The 27,593-nt window shown below is 32.5% G+C and overlaps 1 protein-coding gene across 3 annotated transcripts in view; it reads left to right on the forward strand.

The window, feature by feature from the left end:
• Window positions 1-27,593, forward strand: part of LOC145683706 (uncharacterized) — a 169,118-nt gene that overhangs the window by 26,943 nt on the left and 114,582 nt on the right. For all 3 annotated transcript variants that reach the window (XM_081755143.1, XM_081755144.1, XM_081755145.1), the window contains exons 11-19: window positions 3,244-3,300; window positions 5,013-5,057; window positions 9,623-9,664; window positions 11,756-11,785; window positions 15,818-15,856; window positions 17,271-17,312; window positions 19,231-19,263; window positions 22,056-22,091; window positions 25,894-25,929. In XM_081755143.1, the coding sequence (XP_081611269.1) occupies window positions 3,244-3,300; window positions 5,013-5,057; window positions 9,623-9,664; window positions 11,756-11,785; window positions 15,818-15,856; window positions 17,271-17,312; window positions 19,231-19,263; window positions 22,056-22,091; window positions 25,894-25,929 (360 nt within the window). The remainder of the gene's footprint in view (window positions 1-3,243; window positions 3,301-5,012; window positions 5,058-9,622; window positions 9,665-11,755; window positions 11,786-15,817; window positions 15,857-17,270; window positions 17,313-19,230; window positions 19,264-22,055; window positions 22,092-25,893; window positions 25,930-27,593) is intronic.

A 27,593-nucleotide genomic window follows, 5' to 3' on the forward strand; every position in this document is an offset into this window, starting at 1 on the left:
TGTCAAAGCACATCATTAGTATTTAAACATTTTGAACGCTTAGTTACATTTGTTATTTTTCACAAAATTCTATTAAGTGCGATTGAAAGAATTTAGTTTTTTTAATAATTTTGTGGTATCATATTAGTTCAATTATAACAGACACAAGTTTAATTCTCACATAGTTGAACGACAGGATTACAAGATTACTTATTATTTACGTATTTGCACTTCTAATGATGAGCTACATTACAATCATTAGCTCGTGTTTAACAATCTGACTGTAATTATGTTCACATACAAATATTTATCTAAGCTATAATATATTTCTAAAATTCTTAAATTGCAGCAAGTTGAGAATAACGTTTAAAAAAAGTCCCACAGGATGTTCTAGTATCTAAGTTCTAAACTACAATGTAACAAAAAATTACTTGTAGTTAATTAATATTGTGTTGTTGAACAGCTTGTGAAAATAGCATTGGATTCTAAAAAACGAAAAACATATTGGTCATTTTCAAATTAGCGGCAGAAAAATTAAGTAATTTCCAAATGACATTTATATGAATATTGCTTTTTATCCTAAGTTTATACTTCAAAGTGCCTACCTACAAGAACTTACTCCTCATCGTTAACAAAACGAAAGTCAGCATGAGTCATTACAAGTGGGACCATCATATCCCTTTTAATGTCACGAAGGTAATCTAAACCCTATCGTTTATCTACTAATATTAAGTTAGTCAATGGGTAATCTATTAAGATAAACGACAGCCTATTAAGCCTTTATTGAGCCTTTAATAATCTATTAAGCCCTCAAGGAAGCAATATAAATAAACTTTACAACTGGACCTGTCGCAAGAAGTTGATGGAATTATACATATACTAGTATACCGTCTATCGAAACATCCTTGTCTTACTACTCACTCGTACCGGCACAAGAAGTTGTATACATGGATGTTTCGATAGACGGTATACTAGTATATGTATAATTCCATCAACTTCTTGCGATAGGTCCAGTTGTAAAGTTTATTTTATATTGCTTCCTTGAGGGCTTAATAGATTATTAAAGGCTCAATAAAGGCTTAATAGGCTGTCGTTTATCTTAATAGATTACCCGTTGACTAACTTAATATTAGTAGATAAACGATAGGCTTTAGATTACCTTCGTGACATTAAAAGGGATATGATGATCCCACTTGTAATGACTCATGCTGACTTTCGTTTTGTTAACGATGAGAAGTAAGTTCTTGTTCAAATGGTGATCAGAAAAATGGAAACACCTGCAGTTGGCAACACGACAGATGTTTGGGTTGGCAGTGGTGTCGTGGCGCCCGCAGCGCCGGACCGCTGGTGGTGGTGTGTTACGTCGGTCTCCATACTACGTCAGGCGCAGTGGAACAGCAGTGTCCAGTGGTTGCAGCAGACGGAGGTAGTGCAAAATGGGAGACCTCTCACATTTTTAAAGAGGGTAAATTGTTGGTGCGCGGTTATGTGGAGTGAGTGTGACGGCAGTGGCTACTGTGTTAGGTATGTCGCCTGGGACAGTGTTGAAGATGATTACGGCCTACACAACACACGGGAAAACCACATCGGGGAAGCGGAACAGTGGGCGGATAAAATCATGAGTGACAGGTCACGCCGTGTATTAAAGCGCATTGTCACGCAGAACCGTCGTGCCACTGCGGAGCAAGTGACGGAGAAACTCAATCAGCACCTCCCCCACCCTGTATCACAATCACAGTCCGCCGCGAATTACATGACATGAACTTACGGGGTCGTGTTGCACGCGCCAAACCGCTCATCAGGTACCATAACGCTTTCGCACACCGCAAATGGTGCCGCGACAATGCAACTTGGACCATTGAGGACTGGAAACGTATGATATGGTCGGATGAGTCATCCTTCACCCTATTCCCAACCACGGGTCGTGTTTATGTGTGGAGAACGCCCAAAGAAGCTTATGATCTGCAGTGTCTCCGCAAAACTGTGAAACAGCGGCGGCTCGGTGATGCTTTGGGTCGCCATATCATGGTTTTCATTGGGTCCTGTGGTCACACTTAGCGGACGAATCACTGCCAACGATTATGTCGCAATTTTAGGAGACCACTTGCATCCTATGATCCGGATGTTGTTCCCAGACAATGATGCCATCTTCCAGGATGATAATGCACCCATTAACACAGCGAGCGTTGTTGCAGCGTGGTTTAAGGAACATCGGGATGAAGTTCAATACCTCCCCTGGCCCGCCCAATCCCCAAATTTCAACATAATTGAACATCTGTGGTCCGTCTTGGAAACACGAGTCCGGCGACGATTTCCACCTCCATCCTCTCTCACAGAACTGGCCGATGCCCTGCACGAGGAATGGTGTAAAATCCCACTTGCTACCATTAACGACCTCTATGCCTCCATCCCATGTGGCATCAAGGCTGTTTTGCAGGCGAAAGGTGGCCCGACACCATATTAATCTGGTAAATTGCAATTTCGTTCAGGTGTTTCCTTTTTCTGATCACCATCTGTAAATATTAATATGTACATATTTTCATAAAGAATTGTCATCGGATTTGGTAACGTCTGGAGCTCTAGCTAAAGTTACTAACGCAGTAGATAAAGTTGCAATATATATTAAGAATTAGTTGAATCTTCTTTTGAAAATTATATTATCCTATTCTATCGACCGTTCATTTAGTAGAACATGGTCTTCACTGTACTAATACATACTTAGGTTTTATTCGATTCGCGAACTTAAGTTAATAAATTGTCCCTAATATTAATTGTATAATATAAGTGCGACATAATATTAACTTCCACTTATTGTCATCCTCCATCCTAATAAATTCTACCCTCTTTTAATACTATCCTAACCAACAATTTAATAAAATAATATTGTATAGTAAATTATGCCAAATTGTTCCATGATACAGCCAAGAAAATTCAGAGAAAGTACGGTTTTTACATACTTTCAAGATATTTATCTTTATTAGATAATATCACTAAGGTCTCGTCCATTTCCATCTATGTGTGGTTTCTAATAGTGAAACTTGTATAACTAATATAATTTATTTGAACGTTCTGTTTAAAATTTTACTAGTTAATTTAATTGATAACATTGCATGTTCAGTGTTAAAAGATTATAAATTGGCAGTAAAGTAATAGTTAAAAATGTGCTCGAATACAAACCATATCTTTAAATATATTATATAAGATTATTTTAAAAGATATTCTCTTTATACTCTTCCTAAATCCTTTTATATATTTCACATCCAGGACCAATAAATGCAGAATATGAAGACCCAGGAGGATTGGTACCAGTTTATTCTACAAGTATGAAATTTGCAAAAAAAAGCAATAAAATTGGTATAATTTCTTGTCTTTCTTAATGTATATAATTTATTCAGACAATTTTTGTTTCTTATATGGTGACTTTCTTAATAATTGTTCTCTCTGGGCTGATTTTCTCTCTCATCTTCTAGGTGTTCAGTCTATTCTCTGACGTCTACAACGATCACATTACCTTTCAAAAGAATACAGTTGTTATTACTCTTAGTGACTTACATGTAAACTTGCTGTAGAAATGTTATTTTGCACTCCCGAACTGTTTTGTATTATGTATGTACTAATGTTTTACCAAATCATGTTATCGAGGAAGATTGCAGAAACACTATTTTCTAAGTCAGAAAAATGTATAATTACCTTAAATATCATTGACATCGTTTCATCTTTCTGGTAGATATCCTCCAGGCTGATAAAAGCCGGAGGATTTAAATCAAACTTCTCACATAAGCCAAACTATACAATTTCACATTACGAGTGAATGTTTCAGCAGCGAAATCTCGAATTCAGTAGACAAGCGACAAGCTTTAGAGAACAAATTGAGCGAAGTAGAGTAGGCATGCGAAGTAATACCTCACGAGAAATGTGAAATACAGTCACATGCGGCCTATTGTCATGCATAACAAAGAGTGCTTGACAATTGGAAACCACTTGATGCTTATATGACAGTATTCCGTGGAGTCTGTCCTAGTGTACACAGTAACATGACCTATTAATTCCAGAACCTACAAGTGAATTATTTTCAATTTTTACACACCACTATCCCTAAGAAATACCTTCATCCGACGAATTTTTGATTTGTACGTTAATAGAGGTGGTCTATCATTTATTCTGATTAGAAATGAATGCTCGAAGAAAATTCGAATCTAATTTTGCGGAATCTAAGATATAAAAGTAATTTTGGTTTCAATTTTATTGAACTGCAAATGTAATAATTAATAATATTTGTCAACAATTTTAATCGTTTTGACTGTTAAATGGACGAAACCAGTCTGTCATTACCTCTAAATCAGCACTCTTGAAACCGAAAATCGAAAGTAAACCGATCTTAATACATAACGTTCTTGTGTAAGAGAATCTAGTTGGGTTCTACGCAGTACTAGACTATATTTCAGATTCTTCATATACAATTTTACTACGTCACAAGTATATTCATTTAGCTACAAAATCTCATTAAAATACACTCAGTTATTAGTTAAGACATCACACAATGCTATAACTAACATTACTTTTCCAAAATTAGCTTCTGTTTTCAATACGAATTAGTAAAGAAATCTTATATCTACAATTGCTCAAACCTGATTAGCTGTATTTAAAAAATATAATGTTAAAAATTTTAAATACAATATTGCTCAGTGTTTAAATTAGTTAGTACATTAAGTTAATTGGCTTCTAGGACATATCACGTTTTAATAACTATAAAAATCTCGTAATTAATATTTTATAACTTTTGTAGTCGAATTTCATACATGTCAGCATGCTCATATTAATAACGTTACATATTTGTCTATTCAAAGATTTTTACTATCAAGTTTCTTGCAGTTAAAACATTTTAAGTAACCGTCTTTTATTTGGAAAGAAATAGCAATTTGCAAAAATTAGTAACTAATAATATTGATGTATTTGAGTATTAGCAAAACTAAATTTTATAAAATATAAATACAATTCCCTTTAAATAATTAATGCCAAAACAATTTTTCCAGGTTGCGAAATAGGAATGATGGCAGCAAAAACAGAAAAATGTGAATGTAAGTACTCCGTAAGTTTGTACTTTTGGAAAATACTATTTGCATTTGGATTATTTGATACATAATAGCAATAAACAAAGAAATTTTAGAGGAAAACCTTCACCATCAAAAATATTTTTCATTTGTAGCAATGAATTTAAATCATATACACATAAACTCAATTACTTTTTACACTAATAGTTACAAATAAATTGTTAATGTATCTTAAATTGGAAACAGTTTAATGTATGTAGATTTAAAGAAGGCAAGTAAAAAATGTAACAAACTTGGACATTAACACGAGATCCTTATATTTATATAATTATACAGCAAATGTCATATTTAAGCACTCTTCCAAACTACAAGAAAGCACATCTGCATTAAAATTATGTAGGCATTAATATCAGTTGTAACATACACCCATAATCCAACAAATAGTGTAGTTATAAAGTAGCATCTCTCTCATTTAGACCTAAAGACATACAATTTGCAATTAAAGTCTCAAAGCCACTATAGAAGTAAGTTTTGACAAGTTGTATTTGAGTGAACCATCATGAATTCGTGAGGTGAGATGAAATTCCTAGAACAAATAGTAGCCGTGTTTTCCACATTTCAAAGCAACCACTTCACAAATTTCTATAAAGTGAACACAAAAGTCTTAGCAAAAATTCCAGGGATAAAAGTTAATGTTCATGTTCATTTATCAACCAATTATACATGTGGACGTGTGATATAGATCTTCTGTGTTGATATTTTCGAAATTGTCAATTATTATTTGAAATTCTGAATTACTAATTCAGTTATACTGATTTGTTTCTGACTAATATTTATTATCAAGTAAGTTGGAAATCTGAATTTAAAACGATTTTAAACTTACCAGATAATTTATTTGGCTCAGTGTCCATATGTGTCGAACAATGCAGTAATAACCAAATATGTAACTACCACAGAAGCCAAAGAAAATATTAGTGGAAAATGTGAAATATGTAAATTCTCAGTACACTAAAATACAAATTATAAAAGAGGATTCTGGACGGGGAAGTGGAAAAGATATGCTACAGGTTTCTCACCAGAGAACATTTACACTATATTAAAGGTTAAGAAAAATAAGATTCCGACATTCCAGGATAACGAAAAAAACACAAGCTAAATCTTCGAATAACATAAAGAAACAAAAAATCTCATTAAACTAATAAAAACACAAAAGTAGCATAGTAGTACTGATGAGAAAATTAACTTAAAATTAAAATGGAGACAAGTTTCTAAATTTAAAACGCGTATCAGTGACAAAATGAAATGCAAAAATGCATTTACAAATATAAGAGAGACGAGTGTGTTGGGGAACTACGAATAGTAGAAAGTAACTAAATTTCCAGGTAGAAAAATTAGAGCAGTATCTCCAGTAGGCAGTAGCATAAGGGTGGGGCTCGAAACTTAATTAAAAATATGTATCTCCCAATAGATACAAATGATTGTCAGCCTTTGTAACTCAGGAAAATACGTTAAAGCAGGCGGAAAAATCAGAAACTGATCTCAGGATTTTGTAAAATATACATTTAGATCAAACTTAATTGGGTCGAAACCTAGACTGTTTTGAATAACAATATGCGACGCTATTACAGAACATAGATTGGTATGTCCAGAAAGTAAATGGAAGGTAAGAGAGGAAGGAATGTCGTAAGGAAGTACACAAGATCCACATTGCACCTGAGAGACTTGATTGACAATTTTTCAACGATAATTCTATCAGTGTATTGCCGTTCATCGTGTGCAATACCATGTCTGGAGTATGAATTTATTTTGAAATTATTTTGAGAAAAACTCGGCGAGAAAGCAACACAAAACAAACTTGGCGACAACCAAAATGAATTTAGAAGGTGAAACAATTTCTAATACGCATACTTTGCTTATAATCATTTCGTTATTACCCCTTGTACGTCCCTCGATTTTTGCATGCACATAAGTTCCTCTGGGTCAAAATGGATCCATTCTTTTTGTGTTTCAATTTGTAGTTTACACAACATTCGTACACGCAATAGTGTTTTCACTGGTTTTTGTCAAATATAACAAAACAAGGATCAAATCTAGACAAGCGTCAGTGGTGGGAGGGGGATGCTCTCGAATCCCAACATTTTTAAATACATGATATATTCCCTGTTATCTTCAAATATTTAGATATAATTGTAAAATTGTTTTATTATTCACCGACATTTAACATGCCAGAGTTGTCCTTGCATCTAGAACACAGAGATGTCCTTGCATCTGTGTGTGTTTTGACTTACAATATTCTGCTGCAACCATTGTTTATTTAGATTTGTTTTGCTTAGGTTAGGTCATACATTCCGGTTAACTCTTATTAAAAAAAACTCTTAGAACAAAATTCACCTCAGTGGTAACTAGAAAATTGCTTTTTATATTACTTCAAACATATGAATGTCCATTTTACTCTTTTGGACCTTGCTCACAAATGTGATTGGAATGTCTGTTACAGATAAATTTGTTACATAAACTGCATTTGATCGTACTGTTGTTGTGTGTTCTTTTTCACATGTGCCATATACCTCTTTTCCTTGAAAGATCAGAGATACTCGTCGTTGGATGGACACACTCCTCCTGCATCTCTCCACGGAGCGATATAATGATTTCTTGGGTTGCACTACATATGGATGTGTATATATAGAGAGATATATGGTCAGCGATGGGCCATTTATCTCAATACACCCTTGTAATTTTCAAATAATAGAAATAAAATCGCTGTAATTTTGCACAATGCAAATATCAGCATGGGGAAAGTCCTTTTAATATTGTACAATAACACAAAGTTTAAGAGAATTTCCATCCCGAAGTAAGTTGTAGTTTTCAAGTAGCACTTCATCATATTATTGCATATTTAAAAACAAGAGTACACAATATTACACTTGTCAAGTAATTTGCAAACTAAGGATGCTCCAATATTCATAACGCCAAAGCAAACATGGTGGATATTGCTAATATGGTGAATTCTATAGTGGATTCCATATATGAGCTCCTTCGTGGCTAAGCGGTTAGCGTACGCGCCTTTTGCGCAGGAAACACGGACTTGATTCCAGAAAGTAGTTTATGTGGTTTGGATTCCACGTTAATAAACAGGTTTTGTCTCATATTGCCTCGTTGCTGAAGGGGACGTTACACTCAAAATTAACTCAACTCAAAACCGTGTATGCAATTAGATGGAGTACTTATCTAAAAGTTTCTTTCGAAATAAAGATTTTTCATAAAATTACTATGTTCAGTGTCCTGTAGAATTGTTCGTACTCATTCGAAACCCGCTATATCATTATCATAGTATTAACTGCTAAAGTACTGTCGGTGTACAGTCAGGGACATAAGTTATTTTCGTTTGGTGAAATTAGTTTTGTAAATACCTTCAGAATGAAAGTACATATTACAGTTTTCAGTTTTTTTTTTTTTTTTTTTTTTTTTTTTTTTTTTTTTTTTTTGTAAATTCTATCAATATACCGTTCTACGTTCCAGCTATAGCACCATTATTCCCAAGTATATTTTATCAAACCAAAAGACATTTCATTGTTCACTGTAGAGCCCTTCTGTTCCAACTGCGTTGTTACTGATGAGGATACCATAAAGATTTGTATGTTTCTCATACTGTAGCGCCCTAAGTTTGCAACACTGAATATTCAATGCAACAATAAAGGTTTTTGTTTAACAGGTAGATTAATATGTAAGATATCACATCCTGAAGTAGTGTCATTTGAAAAACTCTACTTTAGGTTGAGGCGACAATACTGTTAATCTTGTAGTATAACATAGTATGCGAACAGTATTCCCTGCCAATATTTCCACGGTATAAAATTCAAGTGTTTCTGTCCAGTAATTTAAAAGATACAAGAGCATATTAAGATAAATAGTCTATCCAGAACATACATACGGAAATACATGTTGAAATATTTAGCCATATAATTTTTTCCTTAAATTGTATATAAGACAAAATTTACCTTGTTGAAAGAAGTAACAATGTACCTCTTTTAACCACATAGGTATGATTAATCTTGCCTACGCAATATGGAAAATTTGACCAGTTTCAAGACATTAAAAATATTTCCATGGTTTTAGTTACGAATTATTAAAATAATTTTAAATGTGTTATTTCTTTTGTGTGTTTCATGATTGTTAATTGATTAATTCATCATGTGCTAATTAGTATCATATAGAGTTATTTTCACACAAAAAATCTTCGTCTCCACTGAACATCTTTTCTGGTTTACGAAAGGTTATGTAACACCTATTATTTATATAAGCAGGTTACTGAAAATTCTTTTATTACATTGAAGCACGCAATAAAATCCAAATTTGAAGTTGCAAGATATGTTCCCCTAAAAAGATCAATAAATTAAATACATGGCTTCGTATACATTAAAAACTCACTATGTAATTATGATTTACTGCACAAGATTCCATTACAGGAAGACATGGCAAAATTGGACTTAATGTGAAATGTACATTTCAAAAGTATTTTTGTGTAAAAATCAACTGGTAACCTTCTGCTAGATAGAGTAATCATTTAATCACCTTCTTTCTTGATTATTTAGGTCACAATTGTGAAGCCCAAAATGGTGAAGGATACTGCTTGTGTACGTATAATGAATGTAAACTCTATACTCTACGTGGTAGTCTAGACAATTAAATGTAATTTTTATAGTTAGAAGTTAACCTCGGATATGTGAAACAGTATGTGTTGTATTAATTTGAATTTTGGCGAAACCCTTAAAGTACGAGTTACTTAAAAAATGTAATTAATTTTAGTATTGTTATCATTTGATGTTAATTACAATAAGTAGCAAGCAGTTCATGGAGTAGGCAATAGACAAATTATGAAGACTCAAGTGTCAAGACTTTGCATGCGATTACTAACAATAGAAATAAAATGTGTATAACAGTTTCAGTACATGTTCAAACAAATAACTACACAAGAACATGTAAACTCAAAAATGATTAATACTGCCAGCTGTGATTGTAGTATTCAAAGGATAATGTTTTTATTTCTGTTTCAAAATCAATTCCTTTGGAAATATGATGAAAGAAAACGCAAAATTAGTATTCGAAATAACATAAAGTAAAAGAAAAGATTAAAAATCTAGAGAATATGTGCATGAAAATTCATCAAACTACAACAGGAATACAGATGTAGGTATACCCTAACGAAAAGGGATACTATCAAATACGATAATTATCGCTGATAATGTTAATATTTAAAATAGAAAATAACAAACTGTATGTAAAAGTATTTATATTTCACTCAATGCAAGACAGAAGCATCAAGGCTTCTCACACTTTTATAACCGATGTTGTAAATGTCAAATACATTTTATATAAGAAATATATTATAAGACCAGAATTGTATTAACAAAAAAAATTAATCATAATGAAATAAACAGAATATTCAAACATTAGTGATTTCATATCAGCGAACAACGTTAATAAAGTTTTCACAATTAGTGGAGTTGACCTGCAGCCAGTATAGAATCATTACTAGAGAACTCATCATTGCCCAGAAATGGTTAATCTATTTGCATATATTTTTCAGGCCTGTAAGCTTTGTTGAAGTGAATAATATGCTTAGAGAATACCTATTAAATCAATTATAAAATATGTCAATGTAAATAAAAATTTTATAAGTTCTTGTCATGAAATAGCACTTCTCGAAAATACATATCTATCGTACGTTAGAAACAGAACCCAGCAATAATTTTGTTCTTAATTAACCAGTATCTTATTCTTACGTGAATGACCTAGTAAGGTTTCCCCATTTAACACTTTATTGAATAATTTACGCTGAAGTAATTTCATATAGATGCCATACCAGCCTCAACTAAATTATCATATAGATTACACTTAAGTGTAATGTAGTTCGGCTTATTCATAGTAATTAGTCGAACAATATTCTAAATATCCCCAATCGGTTTCTATAAATATTGAGAAAAACAGAAATTTCTTGTGGAAGGGAAGCAGAATGTAGAAACTAATATTAACACAAATTAATTTCTGGTAATGTCAGAGTCAAAAGTATTTCCCTTCCTGACTAGTATAACTTCATTAGTAAGGTTTCTAGTACATTTCCTGCTATCGCAAATGCGTGGAAGAATGCAACCCAATTTATACCCAAGATATAAACATACATAGATAAGTCGTAAGCTTGTCGATCAACAAAATAGGCTTTTGATGTGAGATTGATGCAGAAAAGCAATTAATCTGTTTACTTACAGAGTGGTGTTCAATAACTGCCACATATCACTGCCATTTGAATGTGTGTATACAGTGTCATTTCACTACATTCTGTTTCTTAAAAGAAGTAAAACACTGACTATGCATTAGTTCGATAATTGTTGAAATTAACTAAATATATCAAATCTGAAATGATGAAAGAAAATATATTTATAAATATTAGCCTCTACTTACAGACCTATTCCAATTCCCCGTCATTCGAACATGTCTTTCCTTTTCCATAGGGGAAGATCTTGCGTATCACACAGATTATAGATTGAAATTGATAGTATAATCTGTAGGTTAGGAACATGTAAATATCAGATTAAAATTCAGGCAAAGGAAACGTGTTATGTCTGTCATATTTATATTAAATATATATTCTCTCTCTCTCTCTCTTTATATATATATATATATATGTATATATGCAATTGTACTTAGACTTTGTGTTTTCTCGAAAGGTCAGGCCAAACAAGAGGACAACAGTATGCGTAAGTAGCTTATTTCATTTTATGACTATTATCATTCTAATTTCCTTAACTGCAGTTGCTATCAACTTCTGTTTTCTTATTACAATCTTGAGAAAGTTATCGTGAAACATCTGTTAGCTTACTACGATTAGGTATTCTTGTTATACACTATGTGATCAAAAGTATCCGGACACCCCCAGAAACATACGCTTTTCATATTATGTGCATTGTGCTGCCACCTACCGTCAGGTAATGCCTACAGTCAAATTATACTAGTGTTATGGTGTGGTCGTGTTGTTTTTTTTTTTTTGCACCCCTTGTTGTTCCGTGTGACACTCTCACAGCGCAGGCCTACATTAATGTTTTAAGCATCTTCTTGCTTCACACTGTTGAAGGGCAATTCCAGATGGCGATTGCGTCTTTCAACACGATCGAGCACCTGTTAATACTGCACGGCCTGTTGCGGAGTGGTTACACGACCATAACATCCCTGTAATGGACTGAACTGCATACAGTCCTGACTTGAAAACTATAGCCCTTTGGGGTGTTTTGGCTTCGTGCCAGGCCTTACCGACTTCCATCGATATCTCTCCTCAGTTCAGCACTCCGTGAAAAATGGGCTTCCATTCTCAAAAAAAAAAAAAAAAAAAAAAAAAAAGAAAAAAAAAACTTCCAGCACCTGATTAAAAGTATGCCTTCGAGAGTGGAAGCTATCATCAAGGCTAAGGGTGGGTCAACACCTTATTGAATTCCAATAGTACCGTTGGAGGATGCCACGAACTTGTAAGTCATTTTCAGCCACGTATCCGGATACTTTTGATCGCATAGTGTACATTTCTTTTTTATCATCATTTCTTTTTAATTTGTTTTTAATAACTTGATAATAAGAAAAAGGCGGATACAGGAGATTCTCAATGTCTTTGCACACTGAACTTATATCAAAAGAATGTTTTCTCGATATATATTACAAGCAAAATGATAAAAGAATATTGGACGATATTGAAATATACCCTTAAATGTGGAGATTTAAAAGAGAATTGCTGGATAAAGCTAAAAGGAGTAAAAAAAAATTCCAAGTAATATCGAAGGAGAGATCAATTGTAGATGTAAACGAAACAAGAAAGGAAACTAGAAAAGCCTAAGAAGAAGTTTCATCACAAGAGAGGTGCTAAAAGGTATGCTGACAGGAATGATATGACAATGGAGAAAGATGTTACAGTTGATGGGGGGTATTGACACAGAAAGTCGTAAGTAAAGAGGAAGAGGTTAGCTGAATACGTACGAAGTGTATGGAATTTTGTGGCCAGTGTCCTCCTAATAAAGGTAGAATACCTATAATAATTACTATAGTTTAATCCCATACTAATTAATTTTCAAATAATATTGAAAATATTTGAATAGTCACTTATAAGAGGAAATATTCTTTATTAACTGAAACATAGCTACTTTTAGCAATAAGATATGTAATACTACATCCTCTCGTTTCCACACAAGATTAAGGTAGAAGAGAAACTTGTCCTTAAGACATTGAGTTCCATTTGTGGTTACAATTTAATGTTCATTGGCTGATTTTTAAGGACAGAGAAACGGAAGTGTTCAAAATGTGTTTCTACGATATAACCTTAGATTGGTTATCACATACATTGTAAATTCGTCATTATCCTTATTCAGTAAACAAATCATATGTCTGATTTGGTAAAACAAAAGACGCACTTATAACTTAAGAAGCATTTGGCATATATATATGTTTTCACACTACATATTGATTCATCACAGTTTGACACTACTAGAGTTAAAGCAACTCCAAGTAGCCGCTAATACAGAATTTCACATCAAAATTGAATCAAATCGTCGTGCACTCATAGCCCCCTGTTCATTAAAATTCGCGTATGGCCTTCCCCATTCACTGAAATCGAATTTTTAAACGTACGTCAAAAATATGTTCTGTCAAATTTGGTAGAAATTAATTTGGTCGGTAAATTAATTGCGCTAATAATCGTAATATTTTTTTACGTTTTGCAAAAACTTTTTACTCAAAATCCAAATAGAAAATTTGAATGGCTAACTTAATATAAAATATTTTTTCAGACTCAAGACATAGTAAAATTTTCTTTTGACATATATTTGTATCATGTGGGCATAAAACATATTGTGAATGTTTCAAAAATATGAATCTACATATAGTGGACACATTTTAAAGGAATCTCTCTTCTCTTTGGAGTGAAGATTTCCCAATTAACATTTACCTATAAGAAAGGTATAATAGGATCTTTACGAATTTCCAAAACTTATTCCACTCGATTTAGATCTCGGCCAAAAGAGGAAAATATTTAGCACATATTTCAACAGTCTTAAATTCTACCTCAGAATACTCGTGTCATAACCAGACAATTTTAGTAAAATATTTCAACTAAATTTCAAGATCGTAAGGATGAGGTTTCAAAGATATAGTGAACGGTGAAGAAGTGATCACGTGTCTTTTTCTATTTGAGCCGTAATTTTTAAAATATCTTTGAATTTTTGGAGATCGGGATCCGATGAACAGTCATACCTCAATCATTAATCTGCTTAAGGATTCTGTTTGAGAAAACTTTATAGTATGGTTAAAGAAGAAAAACTGCATAAAATACATCTTCATAATATTAATACTAGTTTGGAGCCAGGAGGACAGAAACAAACTTCCCCTCAGTTTTCTTAGGGCTCGCATTTAATTGAAATTCGCCTAAATCTGAGCCGAACATTTAACAAGAACATTTGTGGTTAGATTCAAATTACGAGATCCATTACACGGTATTAAAAGTTTAAAGCCCGTTACTTCATTTAGAGAACGGATACTTACGGCACAACCAGACCAATTATTTGAATTTCATCTTACTGCAGTTAGCAATGTTAGAGATCTGATGGTGAAAGAATCACGTCTGAGGTAGTTGGTTTAGTTTCTTATGTAAACATTGATTTTGTAGTCTTCTTGTCGATACGTTTCATATACCCACATCTAGTGTAATATTATTTAAAAAAAAATTCTCATCAGTCGTTTATTTGGAACATTTAATCAGAACGTCGATTAAGAGGATATTCGTGCACGATTAGGAAATCGGAATTGTCAATACATATATTTATTTAATATAACATCGTAAGATATAAACAGTGACCAAAACAGAATATCTCAAGTAGCAGAAAGCAACGAAAATTATATAGAATATACAAAAAAAAAACTTATTCAAGATAAAACTAGAACACACCTGATAAAATATTAAGCCAACCCACTACTCTTGTACTAACGAAAGAGGCACAAGTCACAGCAGAACAATTCGCCAGGCGGTGATAGGTATGTCATTCGATCAACCAACACTTATGCATAGAATGGGGAATGGTGGCGATACATCCGGATTTCATAAGAATTCGATTGTGATGGCCTGGAACCTGAGAACAACCATATAGGAAACAAAATGACTTGACAGGTGTTCATAAGCTATCATAATTAGTATATTTCAGAGGTAGCAGGAGAACGATTGGAAAAGAACCAATGTGCTGTAGTTTTAGACCAGTACACTGTTGAACTGCCCTAATGACCTCGAAACTTGTTCGATCTTAATTCGATTTGAAACTTCTGAGAAGACATTAAATATCAGATAAGGTCTCATTGACCCCTTTTACGGAATTGACCAAACGTAAATAACCTGTGTGTAGAAACATGGTGCGCCACGCCTCCAACCACCTACTAAGAGCTCATTCCTTCTATTGTGAACCGCGTTACTGCTGGCCTGCTAGACAAAGCTTAACATAACAGATATTAGATAAGTGATCACTGCGTTCTGGCTCGTTAATACGTAGTTCAATATTGAAAAGAAATAGTTTTTGAACTTCAAATTAATTAACCCTCCATTATCATTATTTATAATTACGAGAATTATTATGAAGTATTAAACTATGAATAAATCTAAAATATGAAATGTATACCTTTCATGTATTACTTTGATAGTATATATATAAAATATAACCTTCTAATTTTCATTCTTAAAATTTAATGAGTTTTATCGTGACTATTTTCAGTATCAAATTACCTTCATCCGAAGAACAAAAGAGGGCAAGGTAATATAAATATATCATTTTCAACCTCAATGTCATTTTCATAAAGTACTTACTACTTTAGTTTCAATCAAGTTTGTTACAAAATCTTTCAAATTGAGTTAAGAGTGCATTCCAGTCCAACTAACAAATGAATTTCAATTTTATTGTAGAAAAAGAGCATGAAATTTGGCTTGAGTTAGTAATGACATGAGCATAGTAGCAAAATTAACATTTTTCGTAAAAGACATGTGTAACCTTAGTATTAACTGATAAATTCTATGGCCTATGGAAACAGAAAGTTCAATGATACACTCATGAAAATTGTGCATTGCGTTCTGCCCTTTGCCAACTGACCCTAGTTTCTGGATCGTATTCCTATTTCTACGAGAACAATTTTAATATTGCCCTCCCACCTGCACTTCAGTCTCCCGAATTGCATTTCTTCTCACAAAATTCCAGTTAAAATTTGGAAAGCTTCATGTTTCCTTCAATTCCGGCTACAAGACCTGCTACCGTGATTCTTCTAGATCTACAACACCTATCAATTTTGGATAAACAGTATAAACTGTACAGTTTTTGTTATCAAGGATCCTTCATTCTGCATTAACGTCCCATAGGTTGCAAAAATCGCTTCAAAATTTAATTTTCAAATAGACCTACTTATTATATTGTCGACACAGACTGCAAAACAAACTGGTCCGGCATTTCAAAAATTGTTAAAAATTTTGCTGGATTATTTATTCAATATCTCCTCTAACATTACAATGATAAAAATAGAAATACGTATATCTAAATACAACAATGATTGAATTCATGTCAAACCTCATTCATAAATTATCTCCTTATAATTTTTGACTACTTAAGGAGCGATTATGTCCTTCCGAACTGCGTCCATACATAAAAGAATTGAAAAGAAGACTACTATGATAATCATTATTTGCAGTTCAAACTGCAGTTTTACAACTGACGGTTATATTTTCTGAACAACCACACCAATATTTATCATACCAGAGCAGATAAAGGTTTAATCTCTAAGGGAGAACTAAAATTAAGAGAAAGGAACGGAAGTGATATCAATTACGGAAAACAAGTGAAAAAGACATGAAAAACAGCAAGACTACGTAAACAATCAACTAACAATACCGAGTTTTATACTCTCCCTCCAATTTATGTGTTCTGTATATAAGCACACTTCATTCGTATTGAAACACTATGAACAATCTCTTAATAACTTTTTCACATCTCACGTCAGAGCAAAATAAATTTAACTCTTCTCACAACCACCGTTTCTCATATCAAATATTTTCAAAATCATTTCAAATCTTTCGTTAATATAATACAATATACATATACACGTATTTACGTTTCATTTTATTTACAACGATGTAAATATAATCAATGCGTGCCTAATTGATATCGGCAAATTTATTTTTAGGTGATACGTCCATGAACGTACTCCCTGGACCACCCCCAGCCGGTAAGCCATTATATATTAACAAAGCCGTCAGGTAATTTATAATCACTTCAGAAAATTACATTCTTTCAGTTTTCAGGCTCATAGTAGTAGCCAACTATAAGTTTTTGATTTAGTTTAAGTTTCTGTAGATTACTACATTTGATAATCCATTGATATGAGTAGTCAAACTTACGGATAGGGATTAACCGTTATACTTCATGTGATTTTCATTTTATTTACAACTTACAAACCAAACTAATAAACACCATAATATTTATCGTGGATATAAAATTTGTTGATGTCTGTCATCATACCAAGGACATCGACAGAATTATGTGTCATATAATGTCCTTCACATTTATTTTGAGAAAAGAGTGAAATGTAGGACGAAAACAGCTACTTTTGAAAGTGCATTGCCATCTAGCTTATAAATGCAGAAAATCAAAACTACAGGCTGTTTAAAAATATCTGCGGTAACAAAGGAAACAGAGATTAGTACAGCATCAAATAACATCACCTCAAACCACAAGTGTATAATTCACAGAGTGTTCAGAAAAGAAAAGAACGGACTTTCTAAGAACATGAAAACAGAGATACACTCATAGTGAGAAAATGGCGATCCCGTCTTATAAAGAAATTTCTGATGTCCTCTCAAATGTAGTTGGATAGCTAAGTGATGAACTAAACATGTCTACTAAAGCAAAAGACGAATGCTTATAACACAAGAAACGAGTAGCCTAAGGCATTTTAATTATTTTAATTGTTGAAAAAAGTATGTATAGATACATATATTCACTGATGCTTCTCAAATATGTTAAGCCTATTCAGTTATTCTGGTTTCAGTTATGTTGAAAGTATTTGTCTAAAATATGACATAAAATTTAAACTCAAATAAGTTACAATTCTTGTTTAAATTTTGTACTCGTTTTTTATTAAATCTTAAGTGCATTACACTTTAGAGAGCAGTCAGCTTTTCAGAATGCACCAGCAAATAAGCTTCTGTTTCCAAAATACTATCCCCAACCATAATTAATTGTAGTTGGAGACTAAATATTTGTACATATTTTTCAGCTCCTAAGAATTTTGAATTACCTATAGATAAAAGTATGTTTCAAATAGATTGTAAAGTGTATTATTGCAGTATTTCGATTCATATTTATAATTATTTTTCTCTACCTTTTCATATAATATTACATATAAAAGGATGTCCAAAAGTATACATGTACCAAACGATATATTTTGCTGAGTTGAATAAATATTACTTGTGGATCTAAAACGCCATTCGTTACTATCCAGAACATTGAGAAAAATATTTTTGTATACTTATAAATTAAAGCTGTGAAAGAACCATGCTATTCAAAGAGATGAAAAAGATGATTACATATAAATTTAAAAAGTTCTTCAATATGACAATAGAAAAACGACATCAGTTACTATACTTTATAAAATGTAGCCTAAGACTATCATAATTTTTAAAATTTTAATTTGTATTTAACTTAAAATATTTTACAAAAATAAAACTTAAATACATCAACCGATTGCATCAAGGCAACAAAATATGTTTCCTGACGTTTAATTCCATACGTTGTTCTGAAGAAATCGAACAATAGAGGTTTTGCGGCGCCAGAAATCATGCTACTCGTTGCAAGCAATGAATCGTGGTTTTAGCTTTTCTACAAAAAATTATTATTTCTTTCCGTATTTTGTATGTGACGAAATTTACTGTTAACTTGTAGATCACAGCTATTGTTATTTCCCATTCCCTAGTGACGACACAAATACTTGTTTATTGACATACAACTTGTGAATTAAACGTAGTTTAAGTAAATTATAACTTTAAGTAAAAATTGCAATTATAAAATAGTTGATTTTCATTTTTTTACTTTCATTTTTTTTTTTTTTTTTTTTTTTTTTTTTTTTTTTTTTTTTTTTGCAACAGCCCCAGCCAAGCATCCAGCAGGACTGAGAACAGGTACTGTGGATTTCTATTTATGTATTAGTCAGTGATAGGATTAGTTATTTTAGAAGGTTGTCGGTACTGTTTCTTTTTTTCTAGATGTCGACTATAAGCTAGAATTGGCATTTAGCTTCTACAAATGCTTTAAAATTCTTCCTTCCCGAGGCAAGAGGTAGAAATATAAAAAATGAAATAAAATTTTTCATTTTTACGTTCAACGCTTGTGCTGGCTAGGACAAAGAAGACAGTGATGATTAGAAATTAATGTAATGGTGCAATTAATAAAGTGGGAGGCAACGGGAGATCGCCGACAAACAAGAACATATGGTTGTCCACCATAAGGCCCACTTGGCGCGAGCTGGGATCGAACCTAGGAGCACAAGTACCAGAGGTGAAAGCTGTATCACTAAACAACAGTGTCCCCGGCAAGAAGTAGAGTGGCATGTTAATGAAAATATGTCAATGCGTCCTCAAGTCAATCACTTCGTATTTATTAGAAACTAACGTGACAAGTCAACACTTCTCAAAACTCGAATCACTTATCTACGGAGCAATATCCTGAGTGTTAAAATGATTATCGAAATAAAGTTTGGCAATCTCCTTAAATAATATGTATAGTCTTGCTGTCTTGAATGAAGGAAGACGATCACTTACGAGAAAATTCGTGATGACAGTTATCAGAATATTTCTCAAATAAGCACACTCACTTACTGACATCCTCTATATTTGCCTTTTTCTATTGAGAAATGTTGATTGAGTTAATTTTTTAGTTTAGCGACCCTTTCAGCAGCGAGGCTATATGAGACGTGGACCTACTTATTAAGGTGGAATCCGAACCACATGAGCTCCCGCCGGGAATCGAACCCGGGCCTCCCACGCCAAAGGCGCGTACGCTAACCGCTTAGCCACGGAGGAGCTCCTATTGAGAAATGTGTATTTACTCTTTCGCTCTCTCTCTCGGTGTAAACACTCAAGAGCCTGTAGCTAGGTTTGTATTAATATCAATACTAATTGTTTTTCCCTTACGCCAATTATCATTTGATATACTGTTTTTCATTTCTGCTTTCTTTTATTTTCTTCTCTGAAGCATGTAAAGAGGAAAAAAGATAATAAAAATATATATCTAATAAATATGAATTAAAATATTATACTCAATAGTTTGAAATTTCTCCAGAATGTCTGGGTGAACTGTGAAGAAGGAATGAGATAGATCTCTCTATTGTTTTTACATATGTTTAATTGAATGAAAAATACACATAATAAACACATACCGGTACCCCACAACAACGTGAAACCATATATTGTTTATCTAAGTGTGCTGGAAAACCAGGTTTAGAAAATTATATCAGTACTCAGTACAACATTTCATATACAAATTGATGTCAATTATTATTAGAATAAAACGTTAGCTTAACGTAAAAAAAGGATTGCATAGCATGATTGGTTATTCAAAAATATTAGAAGTAATTTCACTTAAATAACAGGAATATTAAATAATGCTTCCTCTCTATGACTACAATAATTTAAGAAAAAGACTCTCAAATACAATTTAGGATTAAAGTAATACAGGTTTAGTCACGTGAGATCAATAATTATACTTGATTCTATTCACAAGCAACTCACACAAAAGTGAAAAATCTAAGGATATACAGTATGTATAAATTGGACATAGGCATCACTGTTAATGCTTTTTCATTATAATATTAACCGATTTCTTTCAGACAATGAAATATTTCCTAGATTTGTTACATTCTTTAAATCTTGAAAACCTTTAATACTTTCAAAATATAGTATCGAGAGTTTCATAGAACGGTTGCGTCCATCTTTATTACTACCTACTGTACATCTATCGACAACTATGAGACCAAAAATGATAAAATGTATCGAGAAAAAGTTTTCTAGCATCGATTCAACAACTCATGAATAAGTTCAATCAGATGAAATACCTTTCCATTCAATGTGTAAGTGATACACATTAAACCTTTCCGGTTTCAACGTTGGTCATCGCAGAACAAAGACGAAAAGAGACAGCAACATAAGTTTTCTAATCACTTCAACATCTCAAAAAGCATACTACGTTAACTTTAATTACTTTATTAAAACCAAGTTGCTAGATATTTACTACTATTATCAGTTTCAAAACTGATCTGCATTAATCAGAAGTAATAAATTATAACAATATGATAGTTTTGGAAACAGGCTTTGAGTCGAAAAGATAGGTTTTCCCTCCTCCATTAATTCTATATTCAAACGAGTGTTAGAAACTAACTGTTTAAGGTAACAACATTGATAGTCATAGAACAAAAAACTGTTACAAATAATAAGAGATCTTTTGGAATAGATATGTTTCCAAAGAATAAGTTCAACATTATTTATTTACCATCTATTTAAAGCCTGAAGTAGAAAAGATTAACCATTTTTATTCAACGTTAATCACCACAGAATAAAAATAATAATACATAGCGACGACGGCGTAACCGAGAGACATAAAACTAAACGATTTTATTTAATTTCATTTCAATCTTATTTTGAGTTGGATTCTGTGTTTCAAACAAAGATCTATCTCCATTTCTCTGTTAAAACCACAAATACTAGAATTTTAATACTCTACTTTCCGTTTCAGTATTTAGTAATTCACATACACTTGAAATCTACTGTAGTTTTAGAATACAAAAGAATCTTTATTTGTCTGGCGGAAATAAATCCTAAACACCCAGTTCCTTCATTTCTCTAAGTAATATAGAAATATTATTCCCATTAACTTACACAATACATTCTTTGAATTCTTTGTTTTTCTTATTCCATAGGAGACAATGACAACGATGAAGGATCACCCAGATCAGGTATGTTTAATACCATAGCGTTAGCTTTCAATTTATTTCTTTTGATAAGTGCTCTATAGGTAAGACATAAAATTGTCTGCCGATTGCTGGGAATAAATGTTTCTACAAATGCATAATGATCTCTTGGTTTCCAGATCGTATTTTCATCCAACTCTGCGTATTCACGTTCAACAAAATATTTAATTTTACAATAATCACCGATACAAATTCTTTTGGGTATGAATATTATAATAATGAAAATTCATCTTCGACATTTTTCTCTTAATGCAAGACATTTCGGACATCAATTGCAAGCAATCACAATTTAATATGTAATACAATAACTAATTAGTTTTGTTTCATAAATTTGAATTTTAAAAGACAAAGACAAATTTACTTTACACTTAGGTGCCTAAAGAGAAAACATTGCTATAAAAAATGGACATTTCCGTTGATTTTTTTTGCTTTAGAATAAAACTTCAGAACTAGCTAATTACGGAGAACACTTTCTTTTGCTCATGCGATGTTTTTGACTGGTTAAAATTTGCTATTGAATTCCGGTCTGCTACTCGTGCGCTTAAAACAATGCCCGCCATGTTTTGTATGTCACAGGTCGGTACAAGGGAAAAGATCTGCGCTGCTCACTAGGAAAACGGTTTAGCTGATGATACGATGCAAGTTTTTTCAAATGTGTAAGACGTTTCTAATAACACAAAGAGCAAGAAAAGTAACAGAATTTATGGTTTCTTTGCAAAGAAAACTATTTGTGTATTTATTTAATACCAAATATTTGAATACACTTGAATTTTTTAGAACAAAGTTGTAGTGTACTAATTTGCTATATTATTCACACTGTTTGCAGCCTACGGTAATAAACTAATTAATATTCTCATATTTCGGTAACAGGCCGATCTTACGAAGCGAAGTTTATTCACCCTTAAGAAAAATCAACAATATAAAAGCATAGTTATTTGATAATAGAGTCTTAGTTTCTTATATGTACGTTCGTCCTGGATTCGATAGTTATGCGCTCAGGGGGAAGGCAAAGGGAATTAATACATGAAAATATATTTCTCCAGGTAATAATGAACCCCTATATTCTTTACTGAGTTCAACACCGGGACGCACAAATTTACGATGATGATCATGTTCACTAGTATTCTGAGAATTTAACAGTGCTATCATCGAAGTAATTTACATATTTGCAATATTATTTCACCATAGTATCTCTGCGCTTGCTTTCGTTTTCCGTAGGCTATGGAGCATGCCCGTACTTTGTTTATATTAGTCCATGTGAACATTTACAGATTGACTGACATATTTTGAACACATGAATTAACATTTAAATCAACAAATGAACAGATATGATAACTATAACACAGTAATGATAACGAACTAGTTGCAATTGAGTAATTACTGAATAGAATAAAATGAAATTTCTACTTTTATGTTCCACGAATATGCCCAGTAGGAAAGGGAAGAAAGATGATTAACGTGAATGAATGATTCTAAGAGAATCTGTGAAATAGGCATGTGGGCGGAAATGTCAGAATCACGAGAAACTCTACAGACACGATTTTGTCCACCACATACTCATATGGCCTGAGTTCGAACCAGGGACCCCTCACACTAGATGTGAGCGTTATGTCTTTTGATAAAGTGTTTGTAATATGCCATGGCCGGTAATGAACACAATAATCTGTTCCAGTGAGTGAAACAATATTAAAAGAATCAATCTACCGGACGAAACTTAACAAAAGCTGAACTCTTCAAACGTTTGCTTTCGTGGTTTTATTTTACTTGTAAACTTCGGAACAAAATACTTTCACGAATTAATATTTTGCAAATGTACCACCGTATACCAAACATTAATCACTTCAGAACTGAGAGCAGGCCCGAAGACAGCCCAAAAACGTAGGGAGCCCATATAGTTAAAAACCATATCATAGATTCTTTGCAAGCCTACCCTGAAAATTTTAGGCTGCTAGAAGAAATTTAAGTGGAGCACATGCCGTGGATATGGGCCTGGATGAAGATGAGGAAGAATATAAATAAACTTATGTTTGTATACTTCATACAATATTTCGTGTGAGGTTATTGAAGAGAAAAGGTTCAAGTTTCAAAGTAACAACATATGTAATACATAATGAATTTTTGTCAATATCCCTCTTGTTCACGCTCGAAAAATCCTGGACGCCAGATAGTCAAGGCGATTGGAAATACGAGTCTGGCTACTAAAGTTAAATCCAAAATAAAATTATATAGGTTCATGCACGATATTGCATTATTATGGTGCCTAGATTTGAGAACTAGCACGTAGAACTCAAGAAAATATTTCGAGCACGTATCTTGTTTATTATGATGCTCTTTCGGCAACCTAGCTTGTTGTCTGCCTCTATTTGCTACAGCTTTCTTCAGCTTCAAAGCACCATGGTGACCACAAAAGCATTTCCCTTATGGAATAGGAAAAAAGAAAAGCGCTATATAATACGATTCTTATAGCATTAAGATAAGAATATGATTTTTTTAAAAGGGATTAATAGCTTTTGGTGCAAAAAATGTATATTTGTTGTCGTAGTAAAATAGCATGGAGACTCAAATTCATCTCCAAAATAAAGGAAGGCTATAATATGGTGGCCTAGATATTCTCAATGTGCACATGACATAATTTGAACTGCTATAAAATATACATCTAATGTTTTAGTGTAATATAATAGTAAAGTAATCCTGCTTAAGTGTATAAGTATCTAAAATATTTGTAATGATAAAACACTTCAAAAAACTTTTAATGTATTTCAAACTTGTATACAGTAAGTGTATTATTTATTTTGAGACTTTTTCTTTCACTATTTCACTAAATTTATTGTAGTTTGCAGCAAGAAACTGCAATATGGAAAGATTTTCTGAAGCTTCCAATGCAACTCACTGAGCATTACAAACCTGTGACGTCACGCCAAAACTCTTGTTGTGTTGCTGTGACGTAAGCGGCTGATTTTTGCATTGTTTGAAGCGTTGTATCTCCGTAACGAAGAAATATTTTTCGAAAATTTTTGGTGTGTGGTATATTGAAGACTAGTTATACACGATGATGTCTTTAAATTACAAGCTTTGGTCAAAAAGGGAATGTCCATTGTTACAAGTGCAGAAATTTTGTTATATTCAAACTTGTTATAAACAATCGTGGGTATATGTTTAATCATTTAAATAAAACATATTCGTACAATTGATTAAAATTGCCTTGTAAACTGAATAATCCTACAATTTATTGCTTGATTAGGCTTAGAGTTAAACTGTTTAAGTAGAATAATTAGCTACGTTTATGTTATCTTACTGTCGTGCACTCTTTTTTATGTCTCTCAATTTTCAATAAAAGAATGCAAGTCAATATATATATACTTTTAGAAATATTGTAATTAGTTTATGGACTACATATGTATCTAAACAAACAGAAACTAAAAATATGCAAACGAATATTTTTCTTTCATCTGGTTATGTTTCGTTCACTATTTGTAGTCTCATGTCCTTGTCTTTCGCACTTGAATATTACACAGAATATACTCATTTTTTCTGTAAAAGTGCAACTTTCCGTATCTTAATCAAAAGTTTTAAAGAAATAGTTGATGAATTAGAAGCTATTTCTAGATTCTGAGGCTACCGTGTTAGACTTAATAAATCTCTTCAAAGCTAATAGTAAATAGACTTATTGGTGTACAGCATAAAATAATAACATATAGTAAACTTATGACAATTTGCTTAGTTTTGCCGACAATTCAAAAGTAGAAATTGATTTGGTATTGAATTCAATTTATTTAACTATTCTCAGGACTCCTAGGATTCAACCAGTGGAAACGACAAAGATGTAAGTATTAAAAATTAAGTAATATTCTTCTTAGCCTGACCTTATGATGCAGTTCTTGAATAGATGCTTGTGCTCCATAATATAATGAATATGAAATAACTAACTAACTGTATGGTTTACGAGACTCGAATGCTCAATGTTAGAGGTCTTGATTGATTTCGGTTCTTAATCAACTCAACTTCTCTGGTTTACATTCATATCTCTGCGAAATTGTTCTAATATTGTTTTACAACCTGTGTTCCTAGATCTTCCTAGTCTCGTTTTATCTATGGCTCTCAAGTTACAATTTTGAAAGCGTTCCTATTTACTTCCATGTTGACTATATGGACTGACCATTTAAGCATCATTAAATACATGAAACAAACAGTCTTAGGCAAACTTTATAAATTATGCAGTTAATTGTTATGGAGTTCCTGCCATTTCCAATTTAATTTGTTCTTGGGGCCGTAAATTTAGTTTATGATTATATTATCGAATACTTTAAAGGTTAACTTTTCCCTTAAAGTAAGTGGGTACGTTTCGCAACGATATAGTACAAACTTGATAATTATCACTTTATAAGCTTTAAACTTCAAATTCTGCGACTTGATTTGATGAGACAGATATGTTTCAACTAAATAATAAGTGGGTCATTTCACGTTGTGATACGCAAGGTAAACTTCTAAACTACTCAAAATAAATGCTGAAACTCGTCGTAGTAGATCTATAACTTCCAGTAGGAGATTATAACTTTGTAGTAAATCTCATGCAAGAATAAGGTCAAGAACAAACTTTACTCACGAAAGACGACACCAGTTCAGAAACCAAATCCATTTTTGCCATCTCTTTTGTTCTTTCTGCTATATAAAGATTAGCACTCAAACCGGAAATTCCAGTAGAGTTCTAAACCTCCCGTTGTACTTACAGATAAATTTGGATTTGAAACATATTATTCAGATGCATAATCGATTGCAGGAACCTGCCCTCAATATCTATTACCGTGTTTCCATTATGGACATCAATAATCAAATCGGAAATACTAGTAATTTTCCACTTTTTGTGTTTTTAAGTACGCCTGAAGATGGTGTCTTTTGTAGAGACTTTAGTATTTTTTTTAAAAAAAAATAAAACATCTTGTCACTATCTACTACCATTTCCATTCTAAGCCGATCACCACTAAAACAAAAACATTAATTTCTGACATTTACGATTTAAATGAAGCGTTAAGGTGATGAGGTAGAACCTTCTCCTTTGATGCTGGATCGATTAAAAGCGTCTTTTGATATATCATGCAAATTTTGCACAAAATACATCTATATTAAAACTTAAAATGGTACCACTTCTGTTTTAGCACAGAGATTAAATTATTTTAAATACTATTGGGACACAGGAAGGTATCCAAAAAATCTGATTCTTGGTATCCCTTATCGTTCTGACCCTAATACTTGTTAATTAAAAGACGAATAGATGTACATTGTTGCTTTTTGACATCCAATGCTCAAAAAAGGCATAGTTTGGAAATATAATACAAATTTCTTGCTTTTAATTTCTTCTCAGATGCTGTTTTGGTCTGTTGATATTGATCCTAGATATTTGAAGGTGACCATTTGTGGAAAGCAGTACTTAAAATTTTAAATTATCCTTCATTTCCGTTATCCTGATAACAATTATTTCCATGTAAATCA

This window comes from Thermobia domestica, chromosome 4 (assembly GCF_964235325.1).
Source record: "Thermobia domestica chromosome 4, izTheDome1.hap1.1, whole genome shotgun sequence".
Lineage (NCBI taxonomy): Eukaryota > Metazoa > Arthropoda > Insecta > Zygentoma > Lepismatidae > Thermobia > Thermobia domestica.